A 20,342-nucleotide genomic window follows, 5' to 3' on the forward strand; every position below is an offset into this window, starting at 1 on the left:
ATTTTAACTTGTAACGCAAGTGACCAATACCTACCAGAAACAGTCCAGGGTCTGTAACTCGGGGATTTATATCATCTTAAAGAAGTGTTCAAGTGTGATAATGAGATGGCAGGTACTGCTCTGTCAGTAAAGGGATGTTAATTGGTGTCAGTGTTGTATCTAGTTTATTAAATAGTGTCTCATTCCTTTAGGATTGCGTTTATCCTGATATAAAAGACAGACAGTTCCTGCACTACTTTCATCGAGGAGCCAAAAGGAACAGCTTTGATGTACAGAAATACAACAAAATCAAGGAGGAGATGGCTGAGGTGAGTTAGCACCAAGTTCAAAGAAATCAACTGTGTGTGAATTTCATGATCAGTGTTGTATAAGAGTATGAGGGCCTGAGGAATACCTCAGCATCACCTACTATGATAATTTCATATGGACCTAGTGGGAGAACATCTCAAAGGAGTAAGACCTACCAACCAGGACTACTTTATAGTCTCTGTAACCATATCTATTGTATCAGTGCAGCTTACACTTTGTTTGCTAACATGCAATAAACAACATCTCCAAACTACAACAAAAGCTTCAGTCATGCTAGACTAGCAAGTAGTTTTCCTTCACCACACCAGATCAAGTAGGCCCTGTAGGTATTTACAGGAGATTGATAACCTTGCCACAAGGTTATCAAAGGCCGAATCTACAGTCAATGGTGAAAACATTTCAAACCTGGTAGGAGATGCATTGCAGAGGGAAAATTAATAAATTCTCAGAGCTGACCGATTTGTCATTCCAAACCAGTTACAGACTACATCAGGTACCAATGATTAGCGTTCCCTCTAATTTTCTGTCTCCCCACATGAGTCTCTGACGTCAGTGCACAACAGCTACTTCTAGAACTGGAAGTCAGTGCCGTGTTTGACATGCAGACACCAATCACTGTGTGGAACCATTGGAGTGGCTGAGCACACACACAGCTTAGAGGGAACTGGCAGTGATCTGTAGCTCGCCTAGTCACCATTCAAATCCCATTTTAAAATTTTCCTTAAAACCCACCATGCTTACTAAGCTTTTGGTTACCCCTCCTGACCTCTATTTTAGCTCACCATTTCATTCTTACCTGTTTAGAATACAATTCATAGCATTGTATGTTAAAACTATAATATTAATGCTAGTTGCTGAGGTTTGTTGATCTGTTGACGTTTCTTTTTCCTTTCAAAGGTGGAAAAGAACCTCCAGCGTCTGCGTGACCCTTTGCATTTGCATCTTCCAATCAAGCCACTAAACAGCAAAAACTAAAACTGTGGCTGATGGGAATAAACTCGAAAGTCATGCTTCACAATGACTTAACCAATACAACATTTCAATCGGATCAGAATGCCTACAAGCACATGTTCACCGATGTTTCTGTTCTGTTTAAAATGGAATTTATTTTTGTAAAATACCCTTTTTGCAGTTTCGTGGCATTCTGAGATTGAAGTGCCTATGAATCAATCTAGTTTAAACTCCGCTGTTGATACAGACCACGTTCCCATACCATCTCTACCATCCATCATCTTGTTCCTGATTCCACTACTGTTATGAAGCCGACAATTATCTTACACAGGAACATTCATATTCATATGATTCAATACGTAATACTTGAAACTTGCAACTGCATTAGGTAGATGGAAAGATAATTTAGTTGTAGCAAATTGTCACAACCTGCAGCTTTAATGCTGGAATCTTACTTACAAAAATGCATTTCTTCTAAAGGGAAGGCCAAGACTATTGTAAAATTAGGAATAGACTGATTGAAATACTAACTTGTGCACAACATGACTAATTGGTGAAGGGTTTAGCAGTTTTTTTTTTGTAGCAGGAAGAGTAATTTTTATTTTGGGTGAAGCAATTTACAGAAAATGTATCTTGAGTGCTTGCATGTGTGTTCTGTCTGGTGAAGTGGGGTGCATGTTAGAGTTGTCATATGTTCATTCTTGTTGAAATCTGGGAAACAGCACGAGCACTTAATGTTTGCTTTTCCTCTACGCACCTAGTTTTTGTACCAATGGGATTTGGACAATCCATCAGGCTTAGGCTGCTCACTTGTATCATTTTACTGTGGGAAACATTACTGAACATGATTGGTCATGAATTACCTTTGAATAGAGCCAAAAGACTCACTCGGGGTAGAACTTGAAAGACAGACTCCTGTCTCACCGTTTTGTTTTCAATTTAAAAACAGCTGAAAACATCGTTGGTGAAATACAAAATTAATGAAGAAAGTTCACTTCTAGATTTTCTCTTACTTTTTCCATACTGTCACCTTGATATTGTATTTTCAGAACTGGTACTAAAGATGGTATTTAAAGGCAGTATTATTTGTTCTAACATAATGCATAGTATTTAAACTTGCACTCCTCAATCACGATTTTTTTCCTTGCCAAATCTGCTACAAGTTTTGAAGTTTACCAGAAATAATTTTCTCCCTGTTGGGCCTGAAAGAATTGGTTTCAAAATCAACCTGTGGTGTTATTTACTTGCACTTGCCCCTCTTGATTTATTCAATAGCTTCAGACCTCATTGCCAAGCTTCCAAAAAGGAACTTAGTTTGCTGGGGGGTTTTTTCAGCTTTGTTTTCTCAGTAGATAGCAGGTTAATGGTACTTATCAGTATCTTATTTTCCACCCTCAAGCTACCTGTGGGACACATGGATTGTGAACTTTCTCATGTCTCCAATCTCACTCCTTAACTTAGCTTCCAATTTGAAGCTACTTTATTTTTAGTTGGTTATTTTCCTTTGATTCAACCAACATCCAAAGGATGAATTTTCACATAAATATAAAGGCATGGTCACTCCATGTTAAAACATGAGCTGTTGACATGTTCCATTACTGCCTCACAAACATGTTTGCCTAGCCAAGTAAACTAGTTTGGCATTCTAAGTGACCAACACCATGTAGGTTGGTTGCGTGGTCAATAATGATAGAGTTGAGGTGATGGACCTTAGCAGGTTTTCTTGAAAAAATTCTCAACACATCAGACATTATCACTAAGTATGTCATCTGTAGCTCATAATGCAGAATTATTGTTTGACAGTGAAACTGAGTACACCACAATAATCTATGTTTAGTACAGTTCAGAAAATGTATCAGTAGAATGAAATGGCCTGAAAAAGTGACTGATCTGCTTTACAGTTTTTATTAACATTGCACTACACAGGAATGTACTGTTTCCTAATATTTACTGTATAAAAGTCAAGCTGTTATGCTTAGTCTTTGGAATATTGTTATTCTCTCCCATTGTCAGCAGGTGTTGACCGTGCATCTTGTATTTCACTAGAGTACACAGCATGAAGGGTCCTAGCTGTAACCATATCTCTCAATGGTGTATTTTGTTAATTGGGATTTTGTAATATAAATGAAAAATTCACTGATCATTTTTGCTTATGTACTTCAAATACAGAATGGCTCTATTTTTCAATACAACTAACCCAGTGGCAGGTGAGGGAACACTGACATTCAAAGCTGCAGCACTGAGCTTAAGGTGCTTCTTTTGGTTTGGTTCCACATTACTTGCTGCATGCTTATAAATAAACCAAATGATGGCTATTTTAATGGCATCTTGGTTTTTGTTTGCTTGCTTTGCAGACTTTGATCAAAATTGCATTTCTCTTCTTCGTTATCCCCATTAACTTGTATCTATTGATCCTCACAGCCCCCTTGTCTGAAAAAAAATTGATTTCATTAGTGTCAGTGTGTATTTCACTCATACATTTGCAAATGTAATTGTAATTAGATCATTAACATCCTCGTGTTTTATCTGTCTATATTTGGAAGATTAAATAAAAAAAACTTAAGTATGAGAAAAGCAGTCATACTTAACATTACACAATTTGAGTGGTACTTTCCCAAAAGTTAATCAACACATTTAAATCATAAAAAATAAAGTTAGCTCTGTTGCAGCTTGGCAAAGATTTAGGCTCATAGCAGCAAGCTTTCAAATTAGTGCAAAGAACTAGTTTAGATTTACATCTTTGATTTGCTTGATGAGACTAGATAATAGATTATCCAGCTCTTAAAAATAAATTTATAAAACAAGCCAACAGCAACCACAAACATTCTAGTATTGGTTTACATAACATGGCTTGTTCAGTGTTTGAGTCACAAATATTTATGGGGACAGTAACAGGGTTAAATACAGTAAACTCAAAACTTTAGTTCTTAAGAGGTGCAACTTTATAGTGAAGTTCTGTCAAACTTATCAGGATAACTATCTCTTGCTTAAGCTGAAATTAAATTCTTATTTGTAAACCAGATGCTTTCAATTGACTTTTTTTGACGAACCATAGTACCCTTCTACTCAAAACTTTGCTTACTACAGACCCATTTTGGCTCCCTGTGACCAGATGGCTCTTTAATCTTGCTGGCCTTTTTGGTTTACAACCCCTTCTGCTCTCATCACTCTAAATTTTAGTTTCCTAAAATCTTGAAGTCAGGGCTCTAGAGATAGAGGTCAACAGTTGGCAGATCAGCAAGAAATCATCTCCAAAAGTCATGTCAGGTTCTTTTTTTTTGGGGGGGGGGGGGGGGAGGAGAAGAAACGTTAGTGGAGGAATGTAAGAGAAGATGACAGATACAATGTATTCTGGTGATGTTCAATTTGTTGATTTTAATCTTCCACAACTGAAATTTAAATACACTCAACCAATCTGTTGCTTTTACTGAAGGATATGAATACGGTAATTAAGATTATTCAACAAAAAAAGTTGAACAATTTAAAATTAGAACATTTATGTAATCAACATAAAACAGTGAAAATACATACAAAGAGTTCACAGCTATACTCAAAACTGTTGGTCATTTTCTTAGTTTATACAACATGATTGAACGAAATAAAAATGTCCCTGAAAACCTTCCAGTTTAAAGTTGCCACAAGGCACTAATATTCACTACAAATGTTCTTAAGCCTCAAGAAACAGTGAGAAGAAAAAGTTAACCTGAGGTTCAGCACCAAGTAACCTGTACAAATGATTTTCTGGAGAACATATGTTACTAGTAGGTTCACATCATGATTACCTACTTTCCCAGTGACATGAAAGAGCTGGTGCTATATGCTAGGAGGAAGGAAATAATGGAATACACCAGACATAATAAAACACCTTAAAATTTAAAAGTTAAGTCATCAGTTGCATTCAAAGATGTACATTAACATAGCTGTCATGACAGCTATGTCAGTATATAAAAAGCAATTTTTTTTTTTAAAAAACAAGTTGCCCTTCACCCCAGTAATTCAGAAGTACAGAAGACTGTTTTTCTTTAGTCAAGAAATATAGTCAGTTATAGAATTTTGTAAACTGCTAAAAAGTGAGATTGGTTTTGTTCTTTAAAACAAAATTGGACATTTTAACTAACATGATTGGACAGAAGGATAAAGAACTTAATCTTTGGTTAGCCCTTTTTATGAATAATTTAGGTTTTTTTGGATTGCATGACTGACCATAGTATTTGAGGTCAAAATATATTGACCTTAAATGAGATTTACTGTGTTGGAAATGTACATCTAATACTCCTATTGTGTACAGAACCAATTTTGCAAGAATAGTTCTAACAGCTCAAAATTGGGAATTTACTTTCTTTACGAAGGGAGATGGAGGGAAGGCTACACCAAAGTAAGCCAAACTGTTATGCAGTTTTGGGTTTAAAATATAATTTCTTTGTTAGCATTGATGCAAAGCAAGGGACTTGCTTCTTTCCTAACGCATTACGATCAGCACATCTTTCCACACTTCGTTGTGACACCTTCCTGTTCACCAATGTCAGAAACTCAGTGAACTCAAGTTGTGAGCCCTGGTTCTCAAGCAACGTGCAGAAGTCCTGGATGTACCAGGAACCATTTACAGTTTCTCGATGAGAGTAGAAACCTATGGTAAGAAGAAAAATATTTGGAATATTGAGGCTGAACAAAATCTGTTGTAAACAGTTTTAAACATCTTACTTCTTGATTGCATTTTAAAACAGGTTGTTGAAACACATTTTTTGGATGTAATAAAACCTCCTTAGGCACTTCACAAGCATCTTGAAACAGGAACTATCACAGATAACAAAACATTATGACAGAGATAGAAGCTAAAATTTTTTTTAAAATAAAAGTGAAGTAGTAGAGATTTCAGGAGGAATTTGCAGAGCTCACAACCTAGGCAGATAAAAAAAAAAGTACAGCAACCACTGGTGGAATAATTACAATCAGATGTTCAGATGGCAAGAAAATTAGGGCAGTTAAGAGAGATCAGGAAAGGCAAGACCATGAAGGGAATTGAAAAGTAGGATGAGAATTTTAAGAGGCTTTGCTTAAGCAGGACCTAGTATAGGTCTGCAGGCAAAGGGATATGGGGTGATTGGAATTTGAAAGGGGTTCACATTTTGAAATGAAGCCTGAAGAGACAGAATGTGGAGCAAGGCCAGTAAAGAATCAGAATAGTTTCTGTTCTATGTACATAATCACAGTAGATTACGGCTTCGTTTTTTGTGGCTAGTTCTCCCTCATCTTTGGAAGTTCCATCAGAGGTGATCAAAGTGTACACCATCTTTCACTCCCTCGCTTAACCATTTGACCTAGCCTCATTTTAATAGAAAAGTAATGTCTAATCATTGGCAATGCTGTACTGTAGCAGGAGGACACAAGCTTATGCGCCCATTTCTCCATAGCTCTAATGCTGTATAACTTTTTCTAAAGTTGGTTTGTCGTATTTCAGTACTGATGAGTACAAACAGCTCTATTGATAGTGACATTTAAGTTTTGTAATACGAAGCAATTATATAGGAAGTAAAACTGTAGACAGCGTGCAGAATAATTCTCAGGTTAGATCTTGTGATAACGAAGCTACTCTCACTGCAGTTAACAAAATTTAAGCTTACTTGTACAGTGATTTTTTTTTCTGGATGGGGAAATCAATGAAGATTTGCACCTTTAATTAGAGACTGGGGAATCTATCCCATCATGAAATTCTGTATAAAGCCTGGGGAAAGGCAGGTATGAGAAAAATGACATGACTCAATACAGTTTAATATTCTTGAAAGGGAAACCAGGAGCAGTTTTTGTTCATCTTATGGGGAGACAAATTCCAACTAATTTGTAGGGGTTGAATAAGTGAGAAATCATGTGTTTTGTGCTAACTGAATTTTGCCAACACTGCTATACTACATTACCTTCAGCTACTGAATAGCACATAATGAAATCTGCACCAGCAGGTAGTGTAGGCATGGTTCCTGCATCAACAGCCACTTCATTCACTACAGGCTGTTTTGCATCTACTTCATCCTTGGGCATTACTGGCTCATCATGTTTGTCTCCTCTGCAGGCCTGAAATCATAAATATCAACAAGATACTCAAAGTTATTTTCAATTGTAAGAATAAAACTCAAAAAAAGGTAATTACCAAGAGGGAGGCCATTTAGCTCAATTTAGTTCCTCAGACTAGAAATATCCTAAAAATACCTGCATTATTTCTCACTTGCAGCATTTTCACCTCTACTACTTCAGCCACAATTCATTCCATATATTGGTCACTGATTTAAGTCTTGTACTGTCCCTTTGCTAGTTTGAAGCCACATTCTTCACTTTTGCCAAAGCAAAACTTTTGCAGAAGTAGAAGAGACACTGCACTAGTACAGTCAGATGTACAGCATGGAAATTGCATCCATCTATAAATTAATTGAATGATTTCTTGTTACTTGTATTTAACAAGTAAACACAGTGGAAAGTATAATGTCACCAGATAAAGATACAATACTAAATATAATATAAGTGAATGGGTAGAAACGTAACTCACGTGCTGTTACCTGACAGGAGCACAAAATTGGAAACAGACCCTTAATTTGAATTAAGGTTATAAATTAAGATTGTTTCAAAGATTCTCTCATCCTCCCCCACCCACCACAACCAAGACTAAAATGTCAAAATGCTATCAGTTTTTTTTCCCCCCTATAACTCAGACCTGTACTATTAGGGATTTGCCTTGTGGTTTACATTGCAATACCTCCTTATCCTCTAACTGGACATTCTGTTCTTCTGTGGTCTGAAGAAAGCACAATCCCAGTTTAATTGTAACTAGTACATTACTACATTGTCTGTACAGCTCAGTGGTATTAATTGACTATTGTCTTAAGCAATCAAATATTGAATGCAAGACTTCAAATTTCTCCCAAATGTCATCCTTAAACTATGCCAGTGTCATTCATGGTAGACTACACCTAGAAAGGAATATGTATATCTGTATTAAAAACTTCCTATGCTCACTTAGATGAACTGCATCACGTCTGGCTTAAACAACGGAATTTACAGATTGAGAGATTAGATAAAAAAAGTTACTTCAAAAATTACATGTTCGTGACATCTACAATAACAGTAAGTGATTTTCACTGTTGCAATCTTATGAATGTTACCACAGTGTCATTACTGCACATCTACTAAAAAGACAAAGACAAAGACAAAGACAATCTGTTTCTTTAATGAAAGCCTCACTATATATTTATTAAAATCTAATCCAAGGGTCATTTGTTAATGAAAATATCTATTCAGAATGCCACGCTGCACTAAAAACAGCAAGGATTAGTTTCCAGTGTGTGTACAGTCTCAGTATACTGTTCAAAGATGTACACAGCCCTAGCACCATATAACCCCATCAAACTCGGACGGCAAATTTGCAGCCCATTAAACCACTCTGTTCATTCCCTACCACTAGCATTCTTCAAAAGAAAAACAAACAACTCCTCACCCTACTCCCAATACTTCACCACCATGACTGAGGATGCAGGTTGGAGCAGCAAAGCTGCAGATGCTGAATCATTTTGACAGTCCTCTTCATTTGAAAGACTACACCCATAAGTCAAGGACAAATTGCCCAAGTTTACATGTTGACAGGTACCTACAGAATCATCAGCGGTGGGTCCCACTCAGCCATTTTGACTAAACCAAACCTCTGGTTTCTAAAACAAGTGGGCAGCCCGAAACTCGTAGTGCCATTGTTGCCTCAATTGTGGCAAGCATCTCAGTATTTAGTGCTATAGGGATTGAAACTACCAAGCTAAGTGGCACGATAAGCAAAACATCTCACCACTATTTTTGAAAAGTTCATAGATTACTCTCAAGAGACAGTATCAGGCTTGCCACAATGTCCTAAATTTATGATAGTGGAAGTAGAGATTACATCTTATTGGCGTTAACTAGTAGGACAGCAAAATTGAACAGATGTGCTTACGAAAAGATGAATGTGGACTAAGTTATTCAAGTTCTCTTTGTGGAAATAATCACTTTAGATTTGTGTAGTAAACAGTATCAGTCACCTCTTTGGAGATAAGGTTTATGGATTTTCTGTACTGAAGACCCAAGCCATACAGTTAAGTTATTTCACAGCAATTATAGATAAAATGCTGCAATTATGAAACTAAAGTACTTTCAATAATAAGAGGAATATAGGCAAACAAACAAACAAACAAACTCCACATTTTACCATTATATAAAAAAAAACAAGTAGATTCACTCTACCTGAATAATAAATATTTTAGGCTTTCCAACCAGAGAAGGGCATTTGTCACCTCTGAAACGCTCAGTTATTTCTTGCAAGTTTATTTTTGCATCATAAGCAAAAATGTGATGGTTCTCCCCATGACTAAGAAAGACACACAAAAAGCAGTCCGCATCAGAGTGATCTGAAGTAGCCACTATGGGAAAACAAAAGAACAATATCAAAAGCTCTGAAGTTACCCAAAACGAAGAATAATTCATAGGAGCGTACAATGCTTTGAAACTGAACTTTGCAATCAGTCAATAACTTTGGAGGTGAACTGGTACATTTTTCAATGAACTTAAGTATTATTCAAATGGCTGAGCCTGTTCATGGGTATTTCTGGACAGACTAATTCTAAAAAGAGGGGTTAGGAAATGCAAATTTGCTAAAAAATGTTCCTTTGTTCTATAAGGAGGAGCTTCCAAAACACAAAAATACACATTTTTCAGGCCTTTCCAGATCTCAGGTTCTTCCTTAAAATGGCAGATATAGCCCAATTAGGCTATAAGTTTGGCTCTACAACATCCACCAGCACTTCTCTTGATGCTAGTTCCTTAAAAGCCTTCAGTCCAGTCTCTCCACTACAGACTCCCAAACTGGACACTGATTCATGTGCATTCCAAGATGAGACATCAATACATTTAGAAGTTGCTTTACACTGAGGAGCATTGGCATAAAACTGGAGGAGCCATTCAGCCTTCATCTGCTGATAGTGAAAATAGAGAACACTGGAACAGGTCATCATTTTCTATAGAAAAAGGAAGTCAACACAATTTAGGAAGATCAGAAAACCAGGAGATAAAGCTGTTAAAGCAAAGTTGAATAAATAGCGTTAATCAATCTCCTCTATCCACAAAATTGCTATTTTTCAATATTGAATTTTGATAAAGGGTTTTACCTGAAATGTGAATCATTTCTCTAACGTGCTCACAGACATGTAGCATTTCCAGTATTTTCTAATTTCTGAAATGCTGGAAGGAAAGGTTCAAAGTATATAGTGCCCTGGGCTTTATTAATAGGAGCGTAGAATATAAGAGCCAGGAAAGATGCTGAACTTGCATTAGACACACGTTAGACAGCAGCTGGAGTAATGCGTACAGTTCTGGGTGTCACATTATAGGAAGGATGTGAATATTTCGGAGAAAGTGCAGAAGCGATTTACAAGAATGGCTCTACAAATGAGAAACTTCTGATGACAGACTGGAGATTGGGACTGCTCTCCTTTGAGAAAAGGCAGAGGAGATCTGATTGATGTTTTCGAAATTGTGAAGTGGGGGGGGGGGGCGGCGGCGGCGCGCGAAGGATCGACAAGATAAGGAGAAACTGTTCCCAACTGTAAAAGGGTCAAGAACTAGACGGCCCAAAAGGTTTAAAGTGATTTGCAAAGCAAGCAAAGACGAGGTGAGAGAAAAAAAAACACGTTCTTTCCCACACAGGTAAGTAGTTAGCGTTTAGACAGCATTGCCTGGAAATGTGATCAAGGCAGGTCCAATTGAGGCATTTAAGAGGATGTTGGATGATAGTTTTGATAGAAATAATGTGCAAAGGTACGGGGAAGAAAAAGCCCGATTGGCAGCATGTAATTAGGCTCATTGATGAATCAATACAGACACGATACAGGCCTCCTTCTGTGGAGGATAGTAAAATTTAGGGTATGCAGGATTATAGGTTGGCACAACATCGTGGGCTGAAGAGCCTGTACTGTGCTGTACTGTTCTATGCTCTACCATGCCACCACAAGCATCGTAGGCAATGCCAACTGGTTAATACTTTGAGGTGGGGGGGGGGTGGAATTTTCACCCCCTGCAATGGGTTCTTGTTTCATCAGAACAAACTGAACGCAGGCTTAGAGTTTAGAGTTTATCAGAACCAATATATTGGTGTACTGTTTAACTAGATCAATGATTTAGAAGGGAGTGAATGTAAATGTCCACGACTGCCTAAATTACAAATCAAAGTGGAATAATAAAATCTGAGAGGCTGATGTGAATCCACTGCCAAATGAAATAGCTTGGTCAACATTTGGATGGCATATAACATGGGGACATCAGCTCATTATGCAGCCAGGTTTGAATGTCTCTTGGATAAATGTATGCCTATTTTCTGAAGGGCCCATTGAGATATTTATCACTGCATCCTTAGAAACAGCAAGCACAAATGCTTCCTCTCCTCCAATCTTCCCAGTAAGTACATCCACTAGAGAATGATTACATCAATGGCCTCCCCATCTGCTCATTATCCACTTTTCTTTTGGATTCAGGCAAGAGATTATTGCTGCTTTACAATTCCCTCCAGAACCAAAATTCACTTTCAAACAATAAGTCATTAGCATGCACCTTATTGTAGGTGAAGAACTAACATCACACCATTGACAAACTTGGCTCATAAGTAACAACAGACTCCTTCTTACATTGGAAAACACTAAGAGGAATAGGCCATTCAGCCTCTCAATCCTGTTTACCTAATTACTGATTAGGACTAATGCGTAATCTCAAGACAATATAGAAAACGGGTGCAAGGGTAGACCATTCAGCCCTATGAGCCTGCACCAACATTCAATATAGTCATGGCTGATCAAGCAATCTTAGCATCCCATTCCCACTTTCTCTCCATAGCCCTGGATCCCTTTAACTGCAAGGGCCATGTCCAGCTCCCTCTTGAATATATCAAACAGGCCCCAGCAGCTTCCTGTGGGAGAGAATTCCCCAGGTTCACAATTCTGAGTGAAGAAATTCTTCCTCATCTCAGACCTGAACGGCTTACTCCTAATTCTTAGACTGTGACCCCTTGTTCTGGACTTCAACATCAGGAACATTCTTCCCACATCTAGCTTATCCAGTCCTATCAAGATTTTATATCTAGGAGATCTCCTCATTCTAAATTCAAGCGAGTAAAAGCCCAGTCAATCCAGTCTTTCCTCATTTGACAATATTCTACTTTAATTAATTCTTTATTCGTTAATATTTTACATGCTGCCAAGCTGTTTTAAGAAAACAAGGCCTCCCCTCCTTTTCAGGATATACCTCACTTAAATTGAATTGGTTGCAAAGTGGTCATTATCACAGTCATACCATAGTCTTTCCCAAACACGTTCTTCTCCTTTAAGAACAACAATATTTCATCCTTCCTCCCTAAACTCAGCCCAAGTTTCTTCCCCCCGCCAAATATTCATCCCTCTCTCATCTCAGCCTCTGCATTGGGTGACACCCCAAACTGAGTTTTTGCAATTTCCATCCATGAGCCACTGCCCATCAGAGCTCTTTATCCACACAGAATTATCCACCCGCAATCATGGTCAGTCTTCACATCCTCTATGATTACTCTTCTTCTGGTGTCTTGAACACAGACACGGCCATCTTTAAACACTTCCTCATCACCGTATCCCTTTATCCTCTCCAAATTCCATCCAAGTGTGAGGTAATGCACTTGGGTAGTGACTATATGATAACTGGCAAGACCCTGGGAAGCACTGAGGACCAGAAGAACCTTGACGTGTATGTCCACCACTCTTAAGATAAGAGGACAGGAGATAGTAAGTGGTTATGGTGGCATGTGAGATACTTACTTTTATTAGCTGAGGCAGAGAGTTTAATGAGCATAAAATGCTGGTTAGGCCACAGCTAGAGTACTGAGCACATTTCTGGAATCCACATTATAGAAGGATGTGATTGCACCAGACAGGGTGTAAAGATGAGAGACAAGGTGCAGGGCTGGATGAACACAGCAGGCCAAGCAGCATCACAGGAGCAGAAAGGCTGATGTTTCGGGCCTAGACTCTTCATCAGAAAAGGGTGTAAAAATGTTGCCTGGGCTAGAGAATTTTAGTTATGAAGACAGACTGGGGTTAGTCTTCCTTGGAGCAGAGGAGACGGAGGGAGACATGGTTGAGATTTACAAAATTGAGGGGCATAGACAGGAAGGAACTTTTCTCTGATGGAGGAAACAATAATATGGGGCACAGATTAAGATCAAGGTGTTGAGAGGGAATGGGAGGAAAATTTATTCAGAGTGGGGGGAATCTGGACCTCACTGTCTGTGTTGGGTGGGTGGGGGAGGGGTAGAGGCAGAAACCCTCATAACATTTAAGTAGTATTTAGATGCACAGTTGTAATGCCAAGGCATAAAAGACTGAGCCAAACATGCTGGAAAATGAGATTGGATTGGTTGTTTATGTCTCATGCATACTTAATTGGCCAAAAAGGGTTTTTTTTCTGTGCTGTATACCTCAATGACTCTTACAATGTGCCTTTCAGCACGTCTAGAAAGACATTTTCCTGAATCCACTTGCAACTGCATTTTTAAACTCCCAATTCATTAGGCTTCTGCCCTTTCTTTGCTGTGATGTACATTAAAATGGATGTAGACTACAAAAAAAGTGCAAAACAGTAGGATCTGGGTGTTCTTGTGAATGGATTGCATGCAAGTGCAAAACAAATGAAATTTTGGTCTTTACCGCAAGTGGTTTGGAGTTTAGGGATGTCTAGTCACAACTGTACAGAGTGGTGTTGAGGCCAAAGTAGAGTTTTGGTCCCTGCACTTATAAAGGATATATTGGCATTGGAGGCTGTTCATAACAGATTTATTGAGTTGATTCCCAGGATGAAGGCACGATTTACCAAGAACAGCTAAACAGGTTAGACCTTTATTTGTTAGTGTTTCTCTTCTACCAGAGTAGCAAATGTATGGAATTCTCTACCTCAGTTATGGAGGCTAGATCATTGTAGATGAGTGACATTGATATTTTAAAATATCAGAGCTTTACCAGTTATAATGAGCTTGCATGAGAAAGGGTTGATACCTGGGCAGATCAGTAATGACCTTGTTGAATGGTGAGGCAGGCTCAAGGGGCCAAATTTCTGATGTACTTATGATGCAGTTGCTCTGCTGAAATGCACACTTAACTTAGACAGAGTACCCCAGCAAAGCAAAGCATTCACTATTTCCCAAAAATACAGGAAAAGTAAATTGCGTTACCTTCGTGAATTATCTGCAACACTTCCGATGATTTGTGATTATCATAAACACGTACATCAAACCCCAGCTCTCTTAACCTATTTAAAAAGAAAAACACATGGTGACTTCTTCATCTGCAAGTTTCTCTTTCTTTAATCATATCCTTAGGGTCTTCTTTACTAGCTACAATTCCCAGTCATGAACAACTAAAATAAGCCAATGCCTATTCTGATTCGACGTGGAGAGTCAGTCTAGGGTGATGTCCATGAAGTGCTCTACTTTACAATAAATTATTACTTGTGCAAGAAATGCATGAGTAAACCAAAATTCTACCCCACTTAAGCAGAATATTGATGAAGCCCCGTACATAAATTGCTAGCTCCTTACAAAACTAGTGCAAGCCTATACTTTCATCTAGGGCTTTTAACCTAAAATATATCATATGACCCTGATTCTTATTTTAGGTCAACTTTTTAATGCATGCTACTCAAATTTTAATTTTACCAAAAGGGTAGAATTGGTATCCTAATTAGAAAATAGCAGATGTAGGAATGAACTAAGGTGAAGTCAAGCGCCCATTTTCATGCTAACATTGGAGGGCATACACCATCCTGCAATTTGTGCTTACTTCCAAGCATGCAAATAACCTGCTCCTTGTCACACAAACTGTTGGGTTGCAGAGTACAGTCGGTTCTGCTAGAACGTGATAGTTGCATTCCTGTGCAATGGTGTGTTATAGAAATAACGGGGCCTATGGGAAAAGTGGATTTGGGGCAAACCAAAAAAAAAGTCACTCAGAAGCCTAAAACAAAGGAAAGCATAATTTGAATAAATGTTTAATTCATATCTAAGAATGAAACAAAAAAAATTTAACACTACCTTGAAAAAAGTCAAGTTGACTTGATGGGGGAGGAGGTTGTACAGTACCTCTCACAGAAAGCACTTCACAACAAAGCCCGCAAAATGATCTTGTGGTGCCAGCACGGAGACATTTTCAGCACTAACATTGTGATGTCGACACGTACTCCTCCGCGCATTGATGGAATCACGTTACAGCCAACACAAGTTCACGTTTTAGAAATCGCGTTCCCCTATTTGTCAATCACGTTACAGCCAATTCGCATTGACAAAACACGTTATAACAGAACTGCTGTATGCACGGTGTAACAGTACTATGGCTTTTAAGAGGTGCCTTTCATCTTTTTTTGCATGGCGGTTTTAAGACAGAGTTGCCAAGTTGCCTTTTCCAAGCCAATAAAGTGAACAGCTTGTGAGGCTCTGGATCTTTCTTAAAAAAATAAAGTTAGAATAATAGAAGCAGTACAAATGGGTACAATCAGGCCCCCACAGAACAAGGATTTTAGTTTAGCTTTCAGTACTTGTTAGCATTTTGAAGTTGGCTGTGGAAGTTGTTATACATCTCTCTGCCACAGCAGATGGCTGGAGTTCTCTCTCTGCCAGAAATTTCTCTTCATGTTCTTTCCTTCTGTGTTTGAGACAATCTATTTTACTAAAATTTGCCTTTGGCAAGGCTGTATTTATGGATGTTACTATATTGGAACAATTGCTGTTTAGCAGTTACATGATCTATTATTAAGTTTTCCAATATAGAGTTAAAATTATACCAATTCTCTCTTTTGTTTGTATTTTAACTGTAACACAAGAATAAAGTGTGTTTTGCTTAAAGCCGAGTAGTGTGACCAATCGAATCACATCTGGGATGCAGCACCCTAACATATGCCTGTAAATAAGATAAAAGTTCGGGTCTAGGCTGTCTCCTTGGTATATTTTGAGGGGGTTTAGTCTGGTCCACAACATCTGCATGCTCTTATTTTCCTGACCAGTCATTGATTAATGCAGCTTTGCAACAAACATACTGCAACATATCCCAAACAGTCTAATATACCTTTTATCCAGATTGAATCTATCAGCATTTGTTCCTCCTCTTTCAGGTAAACCTAGGTACCAGAAAAAGCGCTCATGGTTGAAGATTAAAGCAATCCCTCGCCTGCTGTGTTTCATGTTGTATTCAACAGATGGATCCATGACATCATTGCTGTAACAAAAGTTCAGACAAATTGAGAACAATGAAGCAATAATGTCTGTCAAATTTTGACCAACAGTTTCTGTGCTGACTAAATGTTGATGGAACAAGATGACAGCTTTAATCAGAGCACCAAAAGATGCTTGTGTATTTTTCAACATTCTGTTGAATCTTTTCATCTTGCACCCAAGACATGACAATTCAAAGAAAATAACCAACACTTATGCTGCATACACATGATGATTGGTTGGCTGTGTACATGTACAGTTTTGTTTTTTTTTTGTTTCTGTAAAGTAAAATGCACTTCAATCTTTTCCCCAGGTTATATATTATCATTCAACAACTTAGGAGCCAATCACTTCTGTTCTAATATACCACTCAACAACAACTTATGTTATTCCTAAAACAATGGATGAGATTTGTTTCCCCAAACAATAAAAGTTTAAGTCAACATTTTAAGGAAATCAGCAATTGCCAATCTTAATTACATTGTTCCCAGTGCTGTCTATTTTGTTTTTACACAAAAAAGATACTTCATTATGCAACTTATCCTCTGTGTGATATATCATAATTTCAAGGGAAGAAGATCCAAGATTCCATCTATTCAAGGAGTTTCACAAGCAAACACATGTTCTGCAATGAATTCTTTAAGCTCTCATTGGTTAGTGTTGACCAAGAAGGAAAAATTTAGCAAGATTAACCCTCCAAAAACTTTAAAATGTAACAGGTTACAACGGAGACCATTTTTATAACCACCCACTTAAATGCCATCTTTTTTCCGCATTCAAAAGGTAAGAAGCTTTTAGCCTGAAAAAAAATGCAATACTTGAAATACATTCTCATCTATCAACATAAGAACTTAAAGAGACAGAAGTTGCAAAGTCATTTCACTCCTGAAGCCTCTTGTGCCAGTCGTGACCATGGTTAATCGGATTTTGGCCTCAATCCACTTTCATGGCTACCTACACGCACTTAGTTTACGATCAGTCTACCTCTTCCTTAAAAATATTCAATGAATCTGCCTCTACAACTCTCTAGGAAAGAATTCCAAAAACTTACAACCCACAGAAAAAACATTCTCCTCATCTATGCCTTAAAAGGGAAAGTACTTTGAAAAAAGAAAGTGTTTCCCCAGTTCTGATATTACCTGGAAGGAGAAATATCCTTTTATTAATTATCAACCTCCATCAAGCCACCCAGGATCTTACACATTTCAATAAAAACAGTTAACATTCTTCTAAATGCCAATAAATACAGGTCTCACTTGTCTAACCTTTCTCAAAAGGCAGCCCTTATTCCAGGGAATCTTCTCTAAAACTTTGTAAAACAATTGTGTCCTTACCGAAGGAAGGACACCAAACCTCTAAGTGATAGTCTAGGTGCAATCTCAATCTCCTATATTACTGTAGCAAAAATAATCCTACATTTTCATTCCAATCCCCTTGCCATATACGGCAGCATTCCATTTGTGTTTCTAATCACTTGCTGTATCTGCATACAGAGTTTGTGATTCAAGGAGTTGAGGATTATCAGATCAGCCATGATCTCAGTGAATGGCAGAGGAGGCTTGATGGACCAAATGGCCACCTTCTGTGCTGATCTTTTATGGTACCAGGATACCCAGATCTTTCTCCGCCTCAAAGTTCTGCAAACTTTCAAAATGCAATCTCTCAATTTGTAAAATAGGTTTCTTTCCTACCGCTCCTGCTAAAGTCAACTAGTTTACATTTTCCTACATTATGCTCCATCTGCCAAATTTTTGACCCTTCACTTAACCCATTTACAACTCTTTCCAGACTCTTCCTTCACAGCCTATTTCCTATCTTTGTCATCAGCAAATTTTACCATCATACATTCCATCCCTTCATCCGAGTCATCAATTTGGGTGGTACATAGTTGAGGGCCCAGAACTAATAAACTCATACATCTGGCCAAACCCAAAACAAATACAACTAATTAGTAATGAAGCAACAAATTCTGCAACTATTTATCGAAGATCAAACATGGTCTTACTTTTATTCTTATTTGTAATATCATTCACAAGGTGTGAGCATTGCTAGCATTTGCTGGGCATTTAAGAGGGCAATTAAGAGTCAACGATATTGCTGGGATTTAGAATTACATATTGGCGAGACCAGGGCATATTTCCTCCTCATATTGATTAAAAAAATTCAAATAATTTCTCACTATTTCTGATATAATCCTTTTATTCTCAAATCTATTTAATTAAGTAAATATACATTCCCAGTCGATTCATGATCACTTTGAACAAGTACATGAGACACTGCAAAATATAGAATTAGCAAGGTATTATTTATTTATTCTTATAAGATAAAATGTTGTTGCTGAAATAAACATTAAAACATGCAAAAAACACCACACCAAGCCAAGGAATGAATTTTCTTTTCAATATTATGTACACAAAGATCATTTTAACATTTGATTTCCAATTTTTATCTATATCAAATGCCAAAATTTGTATTTTGTTTCAAAAGCCTCTTGGACTATCAATAAAGTCTTTCAAAAATGTCTTAGTGGCATACTGACAAATGTAACTATGTTTACTACTCTATTTAATTCCATGCAGATTCTCATCCTTCAACACTATTTAATTGTGCAAGGATCAATGATCTATCACTGTTGCGCCTTTAGCATAGTTGTTGGAGAACAGGGAGAATAAGCAAAATAAAAAGACAGCTTTAACTGATTTGGAGAAACATGATAAATGTAATACACCTCATACTGATTTATCTTTGATACCAGTTAAAAATGCAGATGATGCCAAAAGTCTGGAATTAAATTGGAACATGTGACTGATCATCTATGGCCGAGTCATAGTCTTAGAGATATTACTTCATTTACTTTGGTGATCAACCCTCCAGAATTGATATGGAGACCTCTAGAATTGAAGATTAAGCTCTAAAAATCAGATCGTTACAGCAAAGAAAAAGGCATTCAGCTCATTACATCTGCACCGGCTGAATAAACTAGCTGCTTATTTTAATTCCACTTAACAGCACCTGGTCTGTAACCATGCAGGTTAACACACTTTGGCTGTGGATCCAGGTTCCTCTTAAATTGAGTGTTTCTGCCTCAATTAGCAAAATTGGGCAGCTAACCCCAGAGACCTACTACACTCTGGAAGAAGAAATTTTATGGACACCCTTAATTCTTCTACCAATCATCTTAAATCTTTGCCACCAGTACAGAACCCTCTTTGCTACTTCACCATTACTGCATATCATTAGGGGATTTGAACAAAAATTGCGTGTTTTTACCTTTTGAACAATTTCATTTATTAATTATCAAACATCAGATATGGGAATGGGGAAGGCTGTTTCACTAAGAATACCCAATAAGATAAAGAGTCAGTCCATTGCCCAATTGGCAAGAATAGGATATGTGCCTGTAAGGTGGACCAATGGTGGGTGTGCAGTTAGAGGTTGTATGATGAAATCATCAGGAAAACACCCGGCCAGAGTTGGCAACCCTATATGGTATTTCCCTTTCCTCCACCAAACAATGATTTGAAATGACTTGAAAGTGAATGTTATATAATCGAGATATTTTACTGTTTTGGTTTGAAAAAAAAATTTTATACCTTCGCAGAATTGTTGGAAAATCGACTTCACAGACAACTAAAAGAAAAGACAAGTTACCATTAGTACAAACTTACAACAACATAATGTTTGGAGAGTTGTTCTACCAGTTGTATGCATGCATCAGCTGCTTGGATCTTGCAGGTTTGATTACATTAATGTAGTCAATCAGTACTTCATAAATTCTCCAACACTAACATCAACTTCTGCATCA

At 37.6% G+C, this 20,342-nt stretch overlaps 2 protein-coding genes across 4 annotated transcripts in view; one reads left to right on the plus strand and one right to left on the minus strand.

Moving 5' to 3' along the window:
* LOC109938546 (calcium uniporter protein, mitochondrial-like) overlaps positions 1 to 3,829 on the plus strand; it is a 123,947-nt gene extending 120,118 nt beyond the window's left edge. Inside the window, exons 7-8 of the mRNA XM_048595305.1 lie at positions 192 to 308; positions 1,207 to 3,829. Of these exons, the coding sequence (XP_048451262.1) occupies positions 192 to 308; positions 1,207 to 1,284 (195 nt within the window). The 3' untranslated portion in view covers positions 1,285 to 3,829. The remainder of the gene's footprint in view (positions 1 to 191; positions 309 to 1,206) is intronic.
* A 791-nt stretch (positions 3,830 to 4,620) lies between these two features.
* The window catches only part of LOC109921991 (caspase-6-like), a 30,412-nt gene continuing 14,690 nt past the window's right edge, over positions 4,621 to 20,342 (minus strand). For all 3 annotated transcript variants that reach the window (XM_020522017.2, XM_048595321.1, XM_048595328.1), the window contains exons 3-8: positions 20,131 to 20,167; positions 16,392 to 16,541; positions 14,507 to 14,583; positions 9,511 to 9,686; positions 7,173 to 7,326; positions 4,621 to 5,887 (exon numbers count right to left, since the gene is read on the minus strand). In XM_020522017.2, the coding sequence (XP_020377606.1) occupies positions 5,649 to 5,887; positions 7,173 to 7,326; positions 9,511 to 9,686; positions 14,507 to 14,583; positions 16,392 to 16,541; positions 20,131 to 20,167 (833 nt within the window). In that variant the 3' untranslated portion in view covers positions 4,621 to 5,648. The remainder of the gene's footprint in view (positions 5,888 to 7,172; positions 7,327 to 9,510; positions 9,687 to 14,506; positions 14,584 to 16,391; positions 16,542 to 20,130; positions 20,168 to 20,342) is intronic.

Source organism: Rhincodon typus, chromosome 1 (genome assembly GCF_021869965.1).
Source record: "Rhincodon typus isolate 14 chromosome 1, sRhiTyp1.1, whole genome shotgun sequence".
In the NCBI taxonomy this organism is placed as follows: Eukaryota; Metazoa; Chordata; class Chondrichthyes; order Orectolobiformes; family Rhincodontidae; genus Rhincodon; species Rhincodon typus.